Source organism: Lissotriton vulgaris, chromosome 11 (assembly GCF_964263255.1).
Source record: "Lissotriton vulgaris chromosome 11, aLisVul1.2, whole genome shotgun sequence".
NCBI lineage: Eukaryota > Metazoa > Chordata > Amphibia > Caudata > Salamandridae > Lissotriton > Lissotriton vulgaris.
The window spans coordinates 485,190,246-485,206,157 of NC_141699.1; the positions used below are offsets into that span (position 1 = coordinate 485,190,246).

At 46.7% G+C, this 15,912-nt stretch overlaps 1 protein-coding gene across 3 annotated transcripts in view; it reads left to right on the top strand.

The window, feature by feature from the left end:
• The window catches only part of LOC147682139 (guanylate-binding protein 1-like), a 338,883-nt gene that overhangs the window by 36,246 nt on the left and 286,725 nt on the right, over nt 1-15,912 (top strand). For all 3 annotated transcript variants that reach the window (XM_086943550.1, XM_086943552.1, XM_086943551.1), the window contains exon 2: nt 15,372-15,628. In XM_086943550.1, the coding sequence (XP_086799676.1) occupies nt 15,436-15,628 (193 nt within the window). In that variant the 5' untranslated portion in view covers nt 15,372-15,435. The remainder of the gene's footprint in view (nt 1-15,371; nt 15,629-15,912) is intronic.

Genomic DNA, 15,912 nt, shown 5'->3' on the forward strand with positions numbered 1-15,912 from the left:
GCCACTGCTACTGACTCCTGGGAGAGTTTGCACCTCCTGGCAGAGGTCCAGATTCTTGTCTTGGTGGCAGAAGCTGTCGGCTGCCAGCCAGAGCACAGGAAAGCCTGCAGCTTTCAGTTAGGCAACTTCTAAGGTAGGAACTTGGGTGCATTCCATATCGACTCTGACATGACACTTGCCCCTCAACTCTGGAACTCTATTCCCCTCTCAATACGTACTACCGGCACCTTTCCTCAGTTTAGAAACAACTCAAAACTTGGCTCTTCCAACAAGCCTACCCCAACTGAGCCTCTGCTTCACCAGGAGCTCGTCCCCCTCAGCGCCAAGAAACCTACCCGGTGAACGTTGCGCTCTATAAATATTTTTAACATTAACATTAACATGTTAGGGGTGATGAGGCAAGTTGTTTGATACCAAATATGGCATACTTCAGCTGTAACATAATGGAGCTGGCAGCTTCGAGGTTGACCGGGTGCCACCCCATGTTGCCCTATGGACCGATGATCACTAATAGTAGCCCTCAATGGAAAAGGCTACTATAGGGACATTTGAGCTTGCACTTATGTCCACACCTTTAATATTTTGCACCCTGCCGCCTGGGCCCAGGAGGCTTTCTTTAGAGGTGACTGGAATATATTAAAAATAGTGTTTTGAGCTAGCCACACATGGTGAGGGTAAAGTTGAGTTTGTACAGTTGGCACTGCTTCTGCAGTGTCAGCCCTGCTGTCACCTGTTTACTTGGATCACTCGGTTGGCTTGAAAAAAAGGGAGCGACCCCACTGGCCAAGAGAAGGGGTACCACAGGTAAATAAAAATTGTGAAATTCTCTTGGGAGGATCAGAAAACTCACAAGAACTCCTAGTATTCTCTCATATCTCTTACACAACACAGTTCGCCAGCTATACACACTCAATTAAAAGACCCCGGACCCTATTGGCCTATTATAGTACATGTAATACGACAGGGAAATGCATTAAAAAAGTTTTTATTAAAAAGATTTCTTTTACCAAGTTCTCTTAGTATCAGTGGAGTAATCCACTGTTTCACAGTACATTAAAAACACAATGTTGTATGCACGTAATAATGAGAGACAAACAAACAAATAAAAGTGCAAACTATTAATCACATCTAATTTCGGTTGTTCCCTATGGATTTCGTTGTTGAGATGTCCACAGCCCTTATCCTCTATTGGACATAAACAAGTTCCTTGGATGCAACCATATATAAAAAAAAAACAAAGGCGTCAACGCGTTTCAGTGGTGTTTTTCTTGATGTAAACCACCTTCTTCAAGACTAAGATTAAAAAACGGTCTTTCTTGTAATAAAACCCGGAAAAATCCTTGTCAATTCCAGGGATGGATCAGAGACTTGTATCCTTCAATCAATGTGAGCGGGGATCCTTTGGCCTCCAAGCGCAAATTCTACACGGTCTCCAGTTCATGGGCACAACACTCCTCCTCAAGTGTTTAAGTGATGGAGGTGCAATCGGATGCCCCCTTCAACCTTGATCCTATTCAGGAATCCAGAGGTTTTTTTTTAATATGAGGAACTTTGATGCTGATAGGAATCCGTGAACTGGTTTGTTTGGATATATATATATGATCCCCAATTTCATCCACTTATGGCGGGCCTTGCTGTTCTAAATTGCGTGTGCGGTAACTCCGGACCTCAATCGTAAAATGTGACTCCACTGATACTAAGAGAACTTGGTAAAAGAAATCTTTTTAATAAAAACATTTTTCATGCATTTCCCTGTCGTATTACATGTACTATAATTGGCCAATAGGGTCCGGGGTCTTTTGATTGAGTGTATATAGCTGGCAAACTGTGTCGTGTAAGAGATATGAGAGAATACTAGGAGTTATTGTGAGCTTTCTGATCCTCCCAAGAGAATCTTGCAATTTCTATTCACTCAGGGTGGTACTTTCCTTTAGCCCACCACCCAGGACATATTGTTTGGAGTCAAGGGCAACAAGGTTTCATGTGTATTTTGTCATTTGGACGAGTAGGCCCAGACCCCTGCAGCACAAACCCTTTGGCTGCCAGTTTGCAGTACCACCTTATGGATCAGAGAAGGGCACTGTCTGCAGTTAAGATAATATTTTTGGTCATATGATAATGCTGTTCAAACTTGTATTTATGATTCATTAGTTGTAAGCCTTTATTATTAGGGTGAGCACTCTAAGTAAATGTTATACTCTCTGACTGCACTTGTGACAGTGGTTTCAGTATAAAAATGTGTACGCACGTTTTCAAAGATTAGCAACATGAGGCTATGTATAATGCTCCCATAATGCTCTTTGATTTGATGCATATATCTGCAGAAGCTTGAAAGCAAGATTGATGATTCTTTGCTTTCAATATAAAATGTCATAAAAAAATGAAAGCAGGAAAAAAACATTTTGCTATAGGACTGTAAAATTTCAAGTACAATTTCTTTGCTGCATCATTTAGTAACATGTGTTGATGCATGCTAGTATTTAACAAAAAATATTCATAATGGAGAATCAGTGTAACCAGTTTCGATAAGATTATGGGAAACAAAAATAAACAAGCATTGTCAAAGCCAGTAGGACTGAAATTGGTGGTCAGCTTTTTAGTTTTGTCAGTGTGTGACTTGTTTTGGCATGGTTTTTGCAAAACTTTATTGGTGTGGGACCTACTGGGCTCTCACCATTATAACAAACATTGGCAAAAGCAAAAACTCTTTTTGGTCTCAAAAATCACACACTGCTACAGTAGTTACTTGCACTGAACAAAACTTCTTTTTGTGCAGATATGCTCCTTGTGAAAGAGCAGAATGCTGTCACTTACAGTGAAGCCAGCCGATAAAGAGACAGAATTGTAATAAACACAAAAGGTCATAGTTGACGCCAGATCAAATTAGGGGCCCAATTAATAAAGAAAGTCTCATAATTGCACCCATGGTTTGTGTCCTTGCATTCACTATTGTTTTATTTCTAGAACCAAGCAAGCCTGGTACTGGTAAGCATAAAAATACTTTTCAGTAATAAATTACTTGTATGAACACAGTTTAAAATTGCAGTGTAACTTGTACTGGTTTTGGTTATAGTTTTAAGTAAGCAGTTTACAACACATTGCAGGTATAGTACATTCAAATAAATGGGCTTTTTCAGAAAAAAGGCAGTTAATTACTTTTCAGATTACTTTTGCTAACACAGGACTGGATCCTAGATTCAACCCTGGGACATTTCCTGAAAATAGGTGAGTAAATGCGTTTTGGTTAAAAGGTAGGATTTTGAAAGAATATTATTGCATTTCAAAAGTTGACAAACTTTTTCACATAGAATCACCAATGTTATCCTATGGGAGGAACTTCACTTAGCAGGTAAGTTAGGTTATCAATACCTTTTCTTACTCAGTGCTGGAGCCTAGATTCAGCACTGGGACATTTCCTGAAAACAGTTGAGTAAATGCGTTGTTGTTATTCGGCTGATTTTTAAGGAATATTTGTAGTTTTCAAAAGTCGACACAGAAACTTTTTGGGAGAAAAATTGTCAGTGTTATTCTATGAGTAAAAGGAGGTTATCGGTTTCCAGGTAGGTAATCGGTCTTTGGAGTTAGGGTCCTGGGGTTAGACTCAGGGGTCTCCCAGGGTCAGTGATGCACTGTTGTTGCACCATCAGCGGCACTCGGGCAGCCGGGTGCAGAGTGTTGAGGCCCAATGTTATCCCATGGAGGATAGGGGGACTCCGGTTGGTGGCTGCTGGCAAGCAGGCCACTGGGTTGTGGGAGCAAAGCTCCTAGGGTTAAGCTCAGGGCAAGTTTGGGACCAAGTTAGCACAAAAGGGGCACCCTCAGCGGCACTAGTGCGGCCGGGTGAAAGGGGTTGTTTTGAGATAGGGTTACCTGTTGATTTCAATGGAGATTCTTCGGGAGAAAGAAACACTGCAGGCTGGGGGACGAGGATCTTCCTGGAGCGACCAACACTTTGAGGGGTAAGTAGTGATGTAGAGGGATGGTTAGGCACCACTGGGTTGGGCACACAAGGCAGTGGGGCGTCGGGTGCAGGGGTGCCTTGGGATGTCGGATTTTTTTACCTGCTCTGGTCGCAGTACCTGGGGTCCTCTGGATTGAGGCTGCAGGCTTTGTCTGGAGGCTTGAGGCAGGTCAGGGGTCACCAGATCTCGGGTCAGGATCACCAGGGGGAACTCCTTGTGTTTGTTCACTCAAACTCGGGCCTGGCTCAGCGGGTGTAGAGTGGGCTGCATTCGCGGTTGCTGGCTGCAGTTCAAGCATGTCCGGTGTTCATGGGAGAAACCGCTTGGAATGTGAATGCAGGCAGGTCCTCCGGGGTTTTTGAGGTTGATCGCCGCTGGACACGCTAGGGTTTTGCAGGAGCAGTTGCGAGGGGAGACAGGCCTGGAGGGCTGGGGCCAAGTCAGTGGGTGTCATCCTCTTGTTAGCTCTGTACAGCTTTTTGTCCTTTTTAGGGCTCGCCTGCTGATGTGCTTGCACATAGCTGGCGAGCTATATTGTGGCTTAAACAGAGCTTAACCATCTCGGCGATTTGTTGCAGTGCCCGAGAAAAACAAGCTCAATGCGCAAGCGCATTGACAAAAAGCGCGTGCACATAAAAGCCACCAGCCTCCTCAGGCATCTCAAGCTTCCCCCAGCCGGCATTTCTCCTCCCCTAATTATTCACTGCACGGCCGGCCATCACATCAAAGGCTGCTGCTGCCGTGACTCGCATTTCTCCTCCCTCCTCCCCTTTCACTGCCCAGGCCGGCCGTACTTTCACTTTACACGGCCGTGCTTAGTTGTCCCTTTCGTTTGTCTTGCCTTTAAGTTTCCTTCGGCGTTGTTCTTTTCTGTCAGTACTTCATTTTGCCTTTCAGTTTCTCTTACTCCTACTCTTTTCCTCCCTTAAACTTTATTTCTGCTTTTTATTTACTGTTTATTTGCATTCTGTAGTTCTTTCTCACCTTTTCCTTTGTCTCTTCCAAGTCTGCAGCCTCATTTCTGTAAACAATTAAATCTGCTGTGTTCCCTGAAATGAACGCATTACCTCAGACCACCCCCTTTGTCAGACAGCACCGGCACAGCCTGCTGCACCCCCTTTCCGCTGAACTTTGTCCCACTTGGATGCTTTTTCCCCTGTTAAAGTCATACAACCTCCGCCGCTTTTTCCGAGTTCCTCGTGGCTCCAGAGAGAAACTCGCATTTCCTTCCCTTTCATGTGCCATCTGCAGACAAACCTCACTGTGTGCCCAGAGGTGCAGGCGCAGCGCTAGAGTGGAGCTCGGGGGAGAGGCAGCGGCAGCACAAGAAAACTGAGACTGCACCAGGAACCGCTCAATTCAGCCCGTCAGCTCAGCCAGCCTCCCTCACGGCCCCGGTAATGAGAACGATAGCCTGTTTTATGTAGCGCTTCAATGCACTTGTCTGGTTTCTAACCGTGGTAAAAAATAGCACATTCCAGAGAACCCTCCTTCCGGTGCCCATGTGTCAACCATACAGGAGCCCTCTGCAATATTAACCTCTTTTATATAGCGCTTCAACCCCAGTGGTGTGGTTTCTAAGTGCTGTAAAACCATAGGGCATCACAGCACAGCATCCTATCACTGGCTACACACTTTGTCTAGTCCCCCAAACATATTAATATAAACGGAATTTCTAAATAGTGTTTGAAGCGGCTTTGCTGCGGTTTCTTACCTCTGTAAACAGCGCGATTGTCACCTTACTACGCATCACCTTCCTCCTGCCCATCCCTTGCTGTGACCACCCCCCCAAAAAAATCGAAAACGTGTTTTCGTTAAATAGCGCCTCACTGACAGTTTTCCGTTTTTCACCGCCGTAAATACGAGTTGCGCCGTGTTTTTAGTCATCAGAGTTTTTTAAAACCAAATAATTAGTTTAAAAACAGAAAGTGAAGAACTCTTATTTTTTTATTTTGGGATGCCGCCTGTCACCTTCAACGGTGTGAGTGAAAAAAAGGACTGTCTACTAAAGGCCAGTGTCTCTCAAGGACGTTTGGCAATCAAAGATACATTTTGCTCTGTTTGCGGCTGACCAGTCTGATGGAGGCACCCGGCGGTGCAAGTATCATTTTATGATCTGCATTTGCATCCACCCTCGTTGTTTCTGTATTTTGTACTGCACACAGTGTGCTCGCACATGGCTCTCTGTGCTCTGCCTTCACCAGCGTAAACCGCCCACGCTATATAACATCAAAAATAAATAAGCCACGGAGAGCAGTGCTTGAGTGTGGGGGAGGGGAGGTTTCCTATAGGACAGGTTTTTAGGGCTCGACCTCACCAAACAATAGTGAGTAAAGATACTCCACTGCCCACAACAGAAGAACTGAAATGAGGGATGTGCTCTTATCTCTCCGCTCTCCTTACTCCCACCACTCTCCCCTCCCTCTCTCACCTCCCTCTCACCTCAATCTCCCCTCTCCTCACTATCCTCACTCTCCCCTCTCTCCTCTCACCACTATCCCCTCTCACCACTCTCCCCTCTCCCCCCTCACTCCCCTCTCCCCTCCCTCTCCCCTCTCCTCACTCTCCCCTCTCCTCACACTCCAATCCATCTCTCCCCTCCCTCTCTTTCCCCTCTCTCCCCACTCCTCCCCTCTCTCCTCACTACCCTCTCTCTTCACTCCCCTCTCTCCTCACTCCCCTCTCTCCTCTCCATCTCCCCTCTCCTCACTCAACCCTCTCCTCACTCAACCCTCTCCTCACTCTCCCCTCTCCTTACTCTCCTCTCTCCCCTCTCTTATTCTCTCTCACCTCTCTTCTCCTATCTACTCTCTACCCTCTTACCTCTCTCCTCTCGTCCCGCTCCCCTCAGCACCACCACAGCATCACTCAGGGGCACCACAACATCACTGTGCGCCACTACAGCATCACTGAACGCCACAGTATTACTAATCGCCACCACAGCATCACTCAGCACCACCCCAGCATCACTCAGCACCACTCACCATCACAACATCATCACTCAGCATCACCCCAGCATCACTCAGCACCACCACAGCATCACTCATCATCACCACATCATCACTTAGCGCTACCCCAGCATCACTCAGCAACACCACATTATCACTCAGCAACACCACATTATCACTCAGCACCACCACATTATCACTCAGCGCAACCCCAGCATCACTCAGCGCCACCCCAGCATCACTCAGCACCACCCCAGCATCACTCAGCGCAACAACAGCATCACTCAGCACCACCACAGCATCACTGGTTCAAATATGTTCTTTCAATGTTTCAAGCTGTTTTCAAGCTTTCACGCTTTATTACAAATCACCAAAAGATGTTAATATTTCACTTCTGTTCTTGGATTTTCGTCACAATAAAAAACACTGAACATAATCTTCACCAAAGTAATTTACAAAAATGTAAGCTATTGCTATTACAAATTAAATAAATTAAGTATTAATTATTTAAAAAAATTAAAAGCATTGTTATTGTTAATATCAATACATCTAAGTCACGTAAATACAAAACATGTTGCATTACAAATGCTATAGGTGTCACATTTGCGAAAGTTATAACTATTGGCATTGAAAATGACAAAGCTATTAATTTAACTATTTGAAAAAATAACACATAAATAAACAAGCATTGGAAATGCAATAGGTCTCGCAGCATTAGAGTTAGTGCTTTTAGAATTGTTTATGGGTTTTTTTGTAAATCTTTAGCATTTTTGTTTCCTGTAGCCAATGCTAAAGAATTAAAAAAAAAAAGCCATAAACATTTCTAAAAGCTCTAACTCAAATGCTCCGAGACCTATTGCACTGTGTGAGGGTGAGGGGTTGAGGGTGAGTGAGGGTGAGTGAGGGTGAGGGTGAGTGAGGGTGAGTGAGGGGTTGAGGGTGAGTGAGGGTGAGGGGTTGAGGGTGAGTGAGAGTAAGGGTGAGTGAGGGTGAGAGTGAGGGTGAGTGAGGGTGAGGGTGAGTGAGGGTGAGGGTGAGTGAGGGTGAGTGAGGGTGAGGGTGAGTGAGGGTGAGGGTGAGTGAGGGTGGGTGAGGGTGAGGTATTGAGGGTGAGTGAGGGTAGAGGGTGAGTGAGGGTGAGTGAGGGTGAGGGTGAGTGAGGGTGAGGGTGAGTGAGGGTGAGGGTGGGTGAGGGTGAGTGAGGGATTGAGGGTGAGTGAGGGTGAGGGTGAGTGAGGGTGAGGGTGAGTGAGGGTGAGGGTGGGTGAGGGTGAGTGAGGGTGAGGTATTGAGGGTGAGTGAGGGTAGAGGGTGAGTGAGGGTGAGTGAGGGTGAGGGTGAGTGAGGGTGAGGGTGAGTGAGGGTGAGGGTGAGTGAGGGTGAGTGAGGGTGAGGGTGAGGGTGAGTGAGGGTGAGGGTGAGTGAGGGTGAGGGTGGGTGAGGGTGAGTGAGGGTGAGGTATTGAGGGTGAGTGAGGGTAGAGGGTGAGTGAGGGTGAGGGTGAGTGAGGGTGAGGGTGAGTGAGGGTGAGGGTGGGTGAGGGTGAGTGAGGGATTGAGGGTGAGTGAGGGTAGAGGGTGAGAGAGGGTGAGGGTGAGTGAGGTATTGAGGGTGAGTGAGGGTAGAGGGTGAGAGAGGGTGAGGGTGAGTGAGTGTGAGGTGATCATCTAGGTATGTATGTGCAAAGACTCAAAGACTTACGCATCATTTGTGCCTGCCATGCCAGTAATTTTGTAGTCCACACCTTGCCTTGCCTTCTGCCGCCACATTGCTTGTTGGAGTTCATGTTTTAATGAGGAATTGTTTCTAGTACAGTGTGGGTGAGTGGGGTGAACAACAAGCTAATTTTACAGCTACAGTTTCTGCACTAACATAGCTTTTCTGCTTTTGTAGTGCAACTCTCCAAAATAGCGAGTGCATCGCAAACTCAATTTTGCTGCAAAACTACAGTGCTGTAACAATTAACGTCTGTTCTTTGTTGTGAAAACACACTTCTGTGCTCCAGTCAGTATTTTTGTGTGTCAAATGACTCAATATCTTTCAGAAGTGAAAGGTGGGGGGGCTTCCGAACGTCATTTTAAAACTCAGTTTGGGCCGGGTCTACACTATACTAGTCTGCCAACTTGAACTCACATTAAGCAGGACGCTTCCAAACTCACTACATGTGGCGTCATACAAAGTAAATAACTGCATTTGGTCCTGTGGGGGGTAGGGGCAGTCTACAACAGCCTGCGTAACCTTTTTTTTCCAAATTAAATTCCACGTGACCACGCCCCGGCACACGCACCGCAAGACTCATTGCCGCCAGAGTTCAGCACGACGTGGAGGCGGGCACTGTTCTTGGAGCAGCAGCAGTATTTAGCAGGCCTCTTATAAAGGCAGTGCCACCAGCAAAGTAAACCTGTGAGTAAAAATGAAAAACCAAACCATTCTACGCAATTGTATATTAGCGTTATTTTCTCCTCAAGCGAAAGGATCGGAGACACGACAGTCTAAGAGCATTTGTCGTGTGCTAGTGCACTGCAGTCCTGCTGGCCATTTAATTCCATGGAGCCAGGCGGCTGCATCGCTGTCGTGGGGCTCTGTGGACCAGCTCGCCCTTTTCGACCAGCTCGGCTGAGCTGACGGTGGTGCGGTTCTGTATGGGATGTCGGACATTGGAGCATTTTGTGCAGACTCGTCCCAGTCTGGAGCAGCCGCCTTCTCTTTTGTCAGTGTGCTCTGGCCTTTGCTGGTTGACTTATCACGGGTGGATTTGATAGCCTGGTGATGGCACATGCGTGTTGTTCGGGTTTACGTTCAGAGTTGCGTGTTGGCGGCTGCTGTTTGTACGAGGTAATTGCCATTGTGGTGCTCCGTTGGGGGTCACAGCATTCCTTTTGGTGGTGCGTGCTGGGGGGCGGGTGTTTGCTCTGCCATTTCGAGTGAAGTGATGCATTGATTGTCAGCATTGGGGCGCTTGAGCTCGGCGAGGCTCACGTGTACTGTGCCGCAATTGTATATTAGCGTTATTTTCTCCTCAAGCGAAAGGATCGGAGACACGGCGACACGGCGGGTAAAATAAACAAAAAACAAGACGGAGGGAAGAGAGGGGAGGGGGGAGGAGAAATGCGACACGGCGGGAAGGGGAGGGGGCGGAGCGGGTCAAATAAACAAACAAGCCGGAGGGAAGAGAGGGGAGGGGGGGAGGAGAAATGCGACACGGCGGGAAGGGGAGGGGGCGGAGCGGGTAAAACAAGACGGACGTGCACGCGCTTTTAAGCTCAATGCGCATGCGCATTGAGCTTAAAAGTCACGGGCACTGCAAGGAATCGCCACGATTCCTTGCAGTGTGGATAAAGAGTGGATAAGCCCCCATAGTCTCGCTTGCTCGATGCGCATGCGCATCGACAGGCGAGACCTAAAAACAAATCATTTATAAGACCAATAGCTCAAACTTTCCTAATGTGAGCCCTATTGCATTTCCAATGCTTCTTCTCATTCTTCTTTTCTTGTGGTTGCTGGATCTGAGGGAGGAAGGTTCAGGGTGCCCCTAAATATTACATTTAAGGGCGTTACAGTAGGTAAAGGACAGGGACCAATGGGTCCCTTCTCTGAGGTGGGTACACCCCCTATTCTGCCATTCTCCAGTGGGAGGGGGGCAGGAGCCTGCCCCTGGTTGTCTGGGTCCCCCCATCTTCAAGATAGCGGGGACTCAAGGTTGTTCTTCACCTCACCTCCCCCACCTTAGGGGTGGAGTTGGCAGAGGTGGGCACACCTCTCTTCCTCACTTTGTTTCTCCCACCGGGTCTCCCGCCCAAAGGGGGGTTAGAACCAGTGGGGACCAGTTGCTGAGTACAGCAAGTGGTCTGGAGAGGCTCACAAAGGCGATATGCCTTTGAAGCTTCTCCTTCGTGAACCCTACCCATCCTGGGGGAGTAGGCTTGGCACCTCGTCCCAGGTTGTGCATTGTTTCAGGCCCCCGAGAGCGGCAAGCTCTCGACCCAGGGGTCCAGAAACATGTCTGGTGGTGGCAGCCACTCAGTCAGGTCATTGGGAGTTGGTCGAGTTTCAGGGGGCATCTCTAAGATGCCCTCTGTCGTGCATTTTACATTAAATCCCACACTGGCATTTATGTGGGTTATCCCACACTGGCATTAATGAGGGGTTTAATGTGCTGAGAAGTTTGATACCAAACTTCTCAGTCTTCAGTATAGATATTATGGTGCTGTGGAGTTCGTGATGACAAACTCCCAGCACCATATACTCTTAATAGCAGCACTGCACTTACAGTGACCAGGAATGGACCTTGGTACTGTAGAGGCACAGGGCTTATGCACCTGTACCCTCACCACTGGCATAGGGCACCCAGCTAGAGGGTTGACTGATGGATGCCAAGACAGTGGTTTGGGGTCATGGCACACAGGGATGTGTGCAATATCGACTCTTCACTTTGTTCTGTACCAAGACACGCAGCCTGCAAAGGCAGTGTGTGTGTGTCAGGGTACAGGGCCTCTAAGGGTGGCACAATAGGTGCTGCAGCCCTTAGGGGCCTTCCCTGGTCACAGTGCCCTGGGTACCTGTGGTGCCATTTACCAGGGGCTTACCTGTCGCCAGAGATGTCAATTGGGTTTAGGCTTCAATGCAGTTTTTGGGAAGGACAACAGGCCCTGGGTACCTGAGTGGCAGGAGCCCAGGACACACTCAGTCAAAGCACATCAGTAATTCAGCAAAAAGTTGCGCCATACCATGCAAGAAAGAGGGCACTTTCTAACACTTGGGAATCGAGTTTCTGCAAATATGTGCCACTTGCACATCACCAAGTAAAGTGTTCTGGTTTGTTTTGCTCCTATTTAAATCTTTGCATCACAGTTCTTAATTGCAAATAAATTTGCTTTCGAAATTCCTGATATGTTTTTATTTTTCTACTATTTATATTCATGGTATGTATTAGAAAAGAAACTGACATTTTCAGGCAACTCACTTGACAAAAAATGCTCACTGTAATAAGAGAAAGAAAAATAAACTCCATTTTCCAAGCAGCATTTAGTAAAAAAACAAACTGACATTTGACCTCTTTCCTTGAACAGACAGCAAATGTGTCAAGATAAAAGAAAAATGTAATGGCATCTTTGTTGCTTATTGACTTTCGAAGGGATAGATTCTGATTAGTACACTTGTTAAGATGCAATTCCTCCTGGCTTCAGACTATGTGTGATAAACTGCACCTATTCTGGGTTCAGGGGCAATAAATAACTAGGACATTCTGGTGTCAAACTCCCCATGTAACTGTAAATACCACACTCTTTTCTCCGTTTAAGTTCTGGCAGTTTAGCCCCGCCAAACTGTAACAAAGAGCGCAGACTTACTTGCACCCAATAATTACAGGGTGCAGTAAATTTTGCAAAACTGGGGATTGGTGCAAGGGCTCGAATTACTCCAGCCCACTCATAAACCTTGGCCAATGTGCCTCATTGCAACATCTGTGATCAGCTGAAACTGTAAAGACAGAGCTCAAACCATCTGATAAATAGAGAAACTCGGTTTTCTTTGGCGGGTGAAAAAGTAGCGACCCCCCCACCAACATTGAACTGATAAAAGAACTGTTTGACACAAAGACATGCCTCTGATCGGAAAGGGACATGTATGGAAACCTTTGTTGCAAGAAAAACTGTATTAAATAGAAAGAAAGAACACCCTGCCTCAGGATATAAAGGCCCCAGCTAGAGGGTCCAATAGATATATGTGAAGGGGTGATTAACCTAGGGGTTGACACTACACATAACAATCACATGGTCAAATCAAGTAGACTATACAGTTCATGTTAGAAATATATATATTTTTTATTTTTTAAAGATGGCAAGGATATAAAGATTGAATGAAATTTTTGTATCACAAGTACATTTAGATCATAAATAGGACAAACATAGATATGGGGGCAACAACAACAGGGAAGATAGTCCAACCCAGTACCGGCCACACTTCACACACACTGTCTCATTCACTTCAATCTCTTCCCACTCTCTCATTTTGTACCATTCACCATTCATTCTACCATTCATTCTTCTGATCCTGGCGAGTACAACACATAGGTGGTTAATGTGTTGTATGGATCGGGGTGTTAGTCCAGGTAGATAGTTTTAACTACGGGTCCCGATGTAGTAAGGACAATAACCGTATTACTGGAGACACAAGCCGACGCGCGTTTCGGTGACAGGCCAGTGAGGCCGCACCTTCGTCAGGGCAAGGGGCAGTATACTGGGAGGGGCACAGGGGTAAAAGATCTGTATGCGTATTTTACTCTGTTATTCAAAGATAACAGGCATCTGATGGCAACATGAAATGCAGGAGCACCACTGTAACTGGTTTTCATAGGCAAGACTTCAGGTCGATTCGGATCCGGTATAACCGGCACATCAGCGCTGTGTTTTTTTCAATGCCCCGGAGGTCACGCAAGTTCTAAACAATAGTTGGCATCTATCGAGCCGGGGATGCCGGCTCGTCAGCGCTGTGTTTTTCTTCCCAATGTCCAGGGGTCGCAGAGGTACACAATTATATTAGGCGTATGGCGAGCCTTCCGTGAATTGGGCAACCGTTTCTAGACGGGGGTTCAGATAGTTCTTTTTTTGTCAATTTTCTCCGTAGATAGCGGGTCGATGCAGCGCCTTCTCTACGCGGTGGATTGCCTCTGCAGGGGGCTGACTGGTGCAAAGCCTTAGTCCCGAGGGCTGTCTCCTTCAGTCTCCAACAGTGGGCCGGCAGACTCGGTCGGCGGAACCCCATCTTGAAGGAGACAGCCCTCGGGACTAAGGCTTTGCACCAGTCAGCCCCCTTCAGAGGCAATCCACCGCGTAGAGAAGGCGCCGCATCGACCCGCTATCTACGGAGAAAATTGACAAAGTAAAGAACTATCTGAACCCCCGTCTAGAAACGGTTGCCCAATTCACGGAAGGCTCGCCATACGCCTAATATAATTGTGTACCTCTGCGACCCCTGGACATTGGGAAGAAAAACACAGCGCTGACGAGCCGGCATCCCCGGCTCGATAGATGCCAACTATTGTTTAGAACTTGCGTGACCTCCGGGGCATTGAAAAAAACACAGCGCTGATGTGCCGGTTATACCGGATCCGAATCGACCTGAAGTCTTGCCTATGAAAACCAGTTATAGTGGTGCTCCTGCATTTCATGTTGCCATCAGATGCCTGTTATCTTTGAATAACAGAGTAAAATACGCATACAGATCTTTTACCCCTGTGCCCCTCCCAGTATACTGCCCCTTGCCCTGACGAAGGTGCGGCCTCACTGGCCTGTCACTGAAATGCGCGTCGGCTTGTGTCTCCAGTAATACGGTTATTGTCCTTACTACATCGGGACCCGTAGTTAAAACCATCTACCTGGACTAACACCCCGATCCATACAACACATTAACCACCTATGTGTTGTACTCGCCAGGATCAGAAGAATGAATGGTAGAATGAATGGTGAATGGTACAAAATGAGAAAGAGTGGGAAGAGATTGAAGTGAATGAGACAGTGTGTGTGAAGTGTGGCCGGTACTGGGTTGGACTATCTTCCCTGTTGTTGTTGCCCCCATATCTATGTTTGTCCTATTTATGATCTAAATGTACTTGTGATACAAAAATTTCATTCAATATTTATATCCTTGCCATCTTTAAAAAATAAAAAAAATATATATTTCTAACATGAACTGTATAGTCTACTTGATTTGACCATGTGATTGTTATGTGTAGTGTCAACCCCTAGGTTAATCACCCCTTCACATATATCTGTTGGACCCTCTAGCTGGGGCCTTTATATCCTGAGGCAGGGTGTTCTTTCTTTCTATTTAAATTGGTCTCTCCCCCCTACTACCTGCCCATATCTTAAAGCTACCCACGGGGAACCCCCTTCTTTGCCTGCAAGCAAAACTGTAAACATAACAGCATGAATTTGTAGGTTTCGCTATTACATACCTGCCAACTCACTCAATGGCACCTTGTGTCATACAATTTTGGCTCCCTTCAAACAGTCACCTGGTGAGGACCTGAAATCACACGCTGGCAGACAAAAATGAGCTGAAAAACACTGTAAGAGGCGTGAAAACACATAAGGACCTCGGTGGCAGCCTCAATGACCCTTTGTTTTTTTATTTTTCTGGGAGAGGCACATCGGGAAGGGTGTTGGGGAGTTGGTGAGGGGCAGAGTACTAACCCCCTAGCTTTCGGCATGAGGCCCCACCCCCTTCAATGCCCCGCCCGCCTCATATGGTGGCATTAATTTGTAAGTTGGCAGGTATGCTAGTAGGATGCAGGCAACGTTGTAGATGCGCCCCTAGGATTCAGTGCAGCCTGTGGGTTAATATATTGAAAAATCCTTTAGTTCCCTGTTTATTACATATATGCACACTCGTAGGTAACTCACAGTGCTGTTTGTTCAGTCACAATATTGCTTATTATAATAATGCTTCCTTTTCTTGACAGATCCCAAAACAGTGTCCTGCATCATCATCAACTGGTCCATTCAGTACCTTCTCTGTAAGAAATAATGGCTGCCCAGGTCAGTATGCCAGCTCCTGTGTGCCTCATCGAAAACACAGCAGAAGGAGAACTTGTACTGAAACAAGACGCCATAGAGATTTTGGACAAGATCACTCATCACGTGGTAGTGGTGGCCGTTGTGGGGCTCTATCGTACTGGAAAGTCCTACCTGATGAACAAGCTGGCGGGCAAGAACAAAGGTGAGCATTCTCTTGTTTGACTCAATCTGCGTCCGGAACATTAACACATGTTCGAGGCATGTGGGCTGCTGAATTCATATCTGTGCATAGATCGCTGCCTAGTGTTGGGTCCGGATGATTGCACATTGTTGTCCTGGAAGAGTCTTCGAAGTATCACGAGATAGGTGGCTCCTCACCCGGACTACAGTGCGCATGGGCATCCTCTCCATCCTCAGATTGTTTTTTTCCGCCATTGGGTTCGGATGTACTTTTCTTTACTTAAGTTCGGAAACTTTTATAAAGAC